At 36.0% G+C, this 7145-nt stretch overlaps 1 protein-coding gene across 1 annotated transcript; it reads right to left on the bottom strand.

Moving 5' to 3' along the window:
* Positions 1-654: 654 nt before the first annotated feature.
* On the bottom strand, positions 655-6207 carry LOC106472876 (tetratricopeptide repeat protein 28-like). Its single transcript, XM_013933547.2, has 2 exons — positions 6098-6207; positions 655-4919 (listed from the first exon to the last, which is right to left on the bottom strand). The coding sequence occupies exon 2, from the start codon at positions 4529-4531 to the stop codon at positions 854-856; it is 3678 nt and encodes a 1225-aa protein (XP_013789001.1). The 5' UTR covers positions 4532-4919; positions 6098-6207; the 3' UTR covers positions 655-853.
* Between the last annotated feature and the right edge of the window lie 938 nt (positions 6208-7145).

Raw genomic sequence — 7145 nt, 5'->3', positions numbered from 1 at the left:
AATACATAATATGGAATAATGATTTAGGCACAAGTCGTAATATTATTCATACACCTAAATTAGTTTAGGTTAATTTATTGGTGATTGAAAAGGACTTAAAAAACCCATAAATGTTACACACAAATCACCCTTCTAAGAGGCCTAACTGTATTTCTTTAATTTCTCAGCTCAAGCTGTGCTGATGAGCATTGAATAGGTGATGCAGACCACGGCAGAGGGTACGACCAATCAAAAAAGCATTAGGCTTCTACGTCACAGATTCTCTTTTCAATTTTACCTTTGGAGAGAGCGAGAGTAAATGTGTAACATATAATCATCAAACTGTTTCATTGTTGCCATTAATTACAACAATTACACGTAACTCGACAGAATTTCTACAAAGGCAGACTAAAGGTATCTAAAATATTTGTCACAAAAGTTAACTTTTTAATACAATTCAGTTATCCTACTTATTTTAACGTATTTTTATTTGTAACACAACAAACTTTTTATCTTCAAAAGTTCGAATCTTTATGTAGCGTAATTTACGATCGTAAAAGTATTTGAATATTGGATAATGTTACAGAGATTTGAATACCTTGTGATGTGTGTGCATAGATAGATATATTTATAAATACGATTGAAAAATTCATACCAAAGATTTGTTTTTTAATATGAATTTTATTCACTTTTTATTTCCTATTAAGAGCTATAACTGATTATCATTATCAAATATAGCATTACCTTTGCTCGATGATTTACCATTTTGAAGTATGTTTGTACTCATAATTTGACACAAGTTACCACTTTTGAGGTAAAGTACTAAATGTAATAAAAGTTTTGCACTCTTTCTTCGATTTGTCCACTACATATTCTATTCGAAAGATTTATTGCATACACTAACAGGGCTTAGAATAAGTGCATTTGGCGTTCCATAGAATGAGAAGCATGACCATAAGGATGGTGAGACACCAGCTCTAACATTATCACACATCACTCTCTGCAATGCAGCTGTTATCGTCATACCTTCTTTGATGTAGGTGTAAAATACGTCCATCATCACCGAGGTAAAACGATCAGCAATACTCCACCGAGTCATCAATACTGCGGATGCCCCTGCCGCAAGAAATGCTCGATGTAGGCCTAAAGATATGTCAGAAGTTGGAGTTCCCTTTCCAGTCTCACAACAACTAAGACAAACGAACAGGCAATTGCTAGATGATTTCATTATTTCTTGAGCGGTAAGTATTCCACTGCAAGAAAGATCTGAGGGGGTTAGGTAAATGGAACTTCCATAGGAAAACTCACCAAGACCTTTATAAACTACAGAGCTTGCATGCGTAGCAATGTGTAGCACATCACAACGGTCAAGATGCTTCATCAAAATATCCTTTTTTGCCTCGTGCTGTAAAAACGTTGAGCATAAATGCTCTTCGAATATTTTTTCAATACACGAAATTTCCTTTTCTGACGACGGCAAATCTTGGAGTTCTTTCGTGACAGCATTTCCAAAAGCTGCAACGCGTAATTTTTCATTAGTGGTATTTTGCTTTTCCTTTAGATATTGAAAACGTTCATCTAGCATTAAAAAACCAAGAAGACTGGGAGCATAAGAAATGGTACAAGTTTCAATAAGAAAATGCCCACTTGAACTTTTCAATGCGCAGAAAGGAATGTCACAAAGGAAACGGTCGGGAATTATGGTGATTGACAGAGGAGCGTCACCATGAGCCATGGGAAGAGAACTGGCAATTGGTTCAATACACAAGTCATACAGGATTCGAGATATGTCCGATACTTCATCACTTAGAGTGATCCTTTCCATGCCTGTAGATCTTTCTGTACTTTCTCTTTCTTGGGAGAATTGATCAAATAAATTAGTTGTGTCTTTTATTCCCTCTGGATAAACAGATAATCCACGTAAACGATGAGCCAATTCGCGAAACAATCCTCCAATGCTATGAGGTTCAATAGGAAGTGTATCTAGGTCCACAAATGATGTCCTAAAAACGATTCTTTGGGTATCTTGACAAGAGCTTCCTTTGCACTTTACCAACCAGATACAAATCCAGACAGTCTTTGGGGCACTTTGTCTTGTTATAAAGACACTATTTTGTATAAGAGAATACACAATAAAGTTTGTTTGAAACTTGTCTGCAGCCTTAAGGAACTCATCCAAGATTTCTGTGGTTACTTTAACTTCCTCTGAATCGTAACTCGAAGCCCATTTTGAATATATTTGAGAAATTCTTTCATTTCCTAACACATTTTGTTGCATCAAATCAGTGATGGATCGACCTCTTGAAAATTCAACCTTCACCAAGGCTTCTAAATATTGGTTATTTTCAATCAGGAGTTCTTGTAGGAATTCATAACGTATAAGTATGTCTGTTTCAAAACTTGCAAGACTGGAAATATCCTGTTGACCTAATTTTGGTCTGAAGTTTTCTTGTCTAGATATCACACTCTTCAGACATCTTTCAGCACTTTTCAAATCGTTGTTCTTTGTAAATAACAATGCAAGGTGAAATAACTCGTCCCTGGAACCTCTGTTTGTCACATCAATGTACGGTTTGTATCTTTGTAAATATTTCAAGGCTTCTTCATACCTTCCAAGTGCTTCAAATCCGGTAGCAATGCCGAAGTATTTATCGACCTGGTTTCTAATTGCTTGCACAAAATACATCCAGAGGTCGTTTGCTTCCACATGAAATCCTAATCTGTATAAAGCAGGACTGGCAATTGAAGTTAATAAAATGCACGCATCAAATCCAAAATCTGTTTTTGTGGCTATCTCATCTACAATAAGGCAATACTTCAAAACGTCTTCAATATTTCCAAGATTGTTGTGTGTGTTGATCAAAAACGGAAACACTGTCAAAAGAGCTGCAAGGTCACCAGTCATCAACATATACATTACCGATTTTAAAATATTCTCCAAAGCCTCGGAATACCTTCCCTCTCCTTCATACGTCTGTGCAAGTTGTATACGAGCGCTAGCCATAGCTCTTGCATCTTTTTCTTCTTCAGCAACATCTAATGTATCTTGAAGAAAACTTCCTGGATGAACAGCACTCTTGTAAACACTATGCCTATCTACCTGCCTGTAAAACTTACCCACAAGATGTTTAATCAATGTTTTGTGATTCTTGGTCCGCTTATCACTTCTTTGAGGATTAATAACATTGTTATAAAATCTTTTAAAATCGACATAACTCTCTCTAGCGAAATATAAAAGTGTCTTATCTCTTTCTGTTCCTTCACAAAGTGCTATTTCTGCAGCTTCTTCTAGGTAGCGCTTCGCCTCCAATAACTCTCGCCTATACTGCGTCTGATCTATTACAACAGAACAGTTCATGCACGCCAAAATATGATAGGAAATGGCTAAACGTTTAGAGTATTCGCTATTTTCAACTTGTATCTTACCTTCGTGAATATCTTTGGCTAAACGGTACATTTCTTCTCCAATCCCTCGCGCTACTTGGCTGCCATCATACCTCATGGCAATTTCAAATCGAACCTGAAGATACAGGAGTCTCTCCCAATCGTCATTAACCTGTTTCATTATCTTGTCTAACATATCTGCAGCTATCGGAAGATTGATATCCGACAGCTCTTCAAAAAATTCCTGTTTTTCTGATGCTGTCTGTAGTTCTTCTTCAAAATTAAAATTTATATCCCGACATTTTAAATCCTTAATCACATCATAAATGTATTTCATAAACAATTCTACGTCCTTCACTACATTTTGAAATTTTGGATGCTGCATCATTTTTTTAAAAGGACTACCACTTTGTAAAGAGTTCTTATTTTCAGCACATCTTTTCAAAATTAAAGATTTGTCTATGAGTTTCTTAAGTTGGAAATGGGAATTTTTTTCTTTCTGTGTTTGCAGCAGCCGTGACATTTCCCCAATCAAAGTTGACGCTTTTGAAGAGCACTCCTGATCTGGCACATTTTTATCTCGGAAATGACTTTCTTTAACTTCTGCCAAGGCAGTTGCAAATGAAATCCAGGCACTCGTGGCTTCGAGAGCTGAAACACATCCTTGGAAAATAATCGCATAATTTTCGCTGGAAGTTTCCAGAAGTTGATAATCTTCATCTAATATTAAAGCCTCCAATTCTGGTCTACATGTACACTGAGCGAGAACTTCTGAAATTGTTTCTGTTGACTTTTCCCAGTCTTCCATAGCTACTGACAAGGATAAACTCTGCTGTCCTGTCTTCCCACACGGAAAGCCTATGCCTAAGTTTACCTGTCGTTCCTGTTGCATTTCAACTGCAGTCTTTAGGTAACCCTCCCACGACGTCACTGACACCAGCACCTGTTTGACAGATTCAAAAATGGTTCTTCCTTGGTAAAATGACCGTCTTTCCAAAGGGACGTTCTCCAAGGCATCATGCCAACTTTTATCACTTATTGATATCTTTCTGATAACGTCCAAGGTACTTATTAGTTTGTTTAGATACTTTACGTACAAACTGATTGTAACAAATAGTGTTTTACAGGTATCGAGGGCTACGCTCATCAGTACGTCATCGTTAGACATCTTAAATCAGTCACTACTTCAGACTAGCTTCTGAAGACCAAACAAACTTGAGTAAGATGAAAGTTCTGCGGGTATTCGAAAAGAATTTTAAAGTTGTGCTGTTTTATATGCGAAACATATGCACTGCCTTCTAACACTACACGGATACGTATATATGACAATATATTTTACTTTCTTTGATTTGAACCTGAAACTTCCCTTACGTAAAGAGTACTAAACCAACAACACACTGACGACTAAAACCCGACTTACTACTACTGGCTACAGAACTCGAAATTTCAGTGTTCATGTACCCTGAACTGAACGTCCGATCCTTATTGGTTGGTCTGTATTTAAACAAAACTTCCGTGTTCGCTTCTGCTGAGCTACGATTCTCATACTTATTAGGCTGTAAATGAAAAGGACAACAATGTTATATTATTTTGAAATATTAATGTTTGTAACATACAGTTTTAGACTGTCTCAACACTTCCCTATTTCGTCATGGTTTCACATTGATATAAACGTGTACATAGCGTTTCAGATTAGACAACTAGGCCGGTGTGAACTAGTTTGAGTAACAAACTGTAACTATTGTTTAGCCTAGCAGACGATTTGTGGTAAATTAATTTATTGTTTAGCCTAGCAGACGATTTGTGGTAAATTAATTTACTTGATACCTTAGATCACGTGACAAGCTATGAAATAAGTGGCAAAACAAAAGAATTTTTTTTATTGTGGATTGGTTTATCTTATATTCATTAAATTCAGTTATTCGACGTTAAATCACATTTTAAACAATTCCATCCGTTTTTCTTAATTGAAGTAATAAGTTTTGAAGTTGATGTGGTAAATTTCTGTTTTAAAACATGTGTGAAATGTGAGGCCTATCGCACAGCTTGTAAAGTACGAGAACACGTACTTTTTATGGCAGCCAACATTCTGTAGAACTGCGGAGTTACGTCTCCTATGTATTAGCATAAGCAGTTCAAGCGTTCTGTTGACGAGTCTGAGGTATATGTAGGCTATTCTCGACGCAGCGGGTTCTGATTGTGGGAGCGTCCCAAAGTGATGTATTACTTATTCAAGGTCAAACATACCCAACATGCAATAGACTCAGGACTTACCTAATAAAAGTTAGGAAATATAGCAACCGAAAACTACAATCTGGAATTAAATTTTAATCTTTGTGAGGGCCCCAAAAGGACTGTACATAAAAAAGCCAGGTAAAACCAAAACTGAGTAATTTGTATTTATTACAACATTAACCGAGTAACTAGACGCAAATGGTGGAGTTTTGTACATCATTATCTTAAACAAATAAGTAATTTTCTGGAGTCATTCTTTTTAAAATAACGTAAAACCTTTGGGGGACCTTTTTTTTTTAATTAGGAATTTTGGGGCCTAACTATGAGCACTGAAAGATTAGGTGTGTAAAAACACACCAAGTTAAAACGAAAATGTAGGTATTAATTTCCGGAATTTTTAAAACCAGTGTACTGCATACCTGTTCACTTTATAATATATTTTATATTGCATTTGGAATGACATCAAGGATTTCCAAATAAAAAATTTTAAAGGACTTACTTGATATGTATCCGTTTCTTTCAAAACGATATTACATTAAGCATAGAACGAAGCTACGAGAGATTTATGTTAACGAAAGTTTCTCGTTTCCTGAAAACGTACACTGTTTTTTTCTATTTCAGCAAACCCCTCTATACACAGAGAGGAAGGACAGGAACGGCTCCCATTTTTATTGGGCGAATATGTTAGACGTCACGATATACGTCATATGAATTCAAAAGTTTTAGAGCCTCGTGAAACGATTTGACATTTTTCTTTAAATAAACACATAAAAACATACTAAATTTTATCCTTTTTATGAAACATCTCACACTAGCATTAGAAATTCGCTGCACGTCGTGTTGTCACTAATTGTTTTGATATATTCAAACCACGACATGCTTAAATCTAATATAACCTACTATAGCTTTTAATACTTGGTCAACTTTTTTTTTTTTACTTCAAAAACAAAATTTATAAACGTGTTTCTGTGGGTTGTATTTACGAACCCTACAAATTTTAAATTGTTTGTTTGTAATTAAGCACAAAGCTTAATAGCACAATGGGCTATCTGTGCTCTGCCCACCACGGGTATCGAAAGCCGGATTCTAGCGTTGTAAGTCCGCAGACATTCCGCTGTGCCACTGGGGGGCCAAATTTTAAATACTCTCATCAATTAATTCAGTTTTTTTTTGTTGTTGTTGTTAAACGTAAAGCTTCACAATGGGCTATCTCTGCTGAGCCCACAGGAGGTATCGAAACTTGATTTTTAGCGTTATAACCCCTTAGGTTTACCGCCGAGATACAGAGGGCTCAGTTAATTGTGAACTTTTCTCCTGAATAAAATGTGTAATTTTTGCAAAGAAAAGAATCCGTGAAAGACGTAAAACCTCCAGCTGCAGTAACTGGCTTGGTTACATCAAACCCTGAAAACTGTCATCAATTTTATAAAATAACAAAATCTGGAAGCTTCCCCTCTCTTATTTCACACTGGAAAGTTTCATGGTATTTACACATATGTATATATGTTCTTTTTGAAATAGAATTACGTGTACAATCAGATCCGCGA

This window comes from Limulus polyphemus, unplaced genomic scaffold (assembly GCF_000517525.1).
Source record: "Limulus polyphemus unplaced genomic scaffold, Limulus_polyphemus-2.1.2 Scaffold5693, whole genome shotgun sequence".
Lineage (NCBI taxonomy): Eukaryota > Metazoa > Arthropoda > Merostomata > Xiphosura > Limulidae > Limulus > Limulus polyphemus.
The sequence above is the reverse complement of the archived record's forward strand: the minus strand, read 5'-3'. Positions and strand labels throughout refer to the sequence as shown.

Coding starts and splice junctions, on each gene's coding strand:
- LOC106472876 (XM_013933547.2), bottom strand. CDS start 4,531: ATGTCTAACGATGACGTACTGATGAGCGTAGCCCTCGATACCTGTAAA.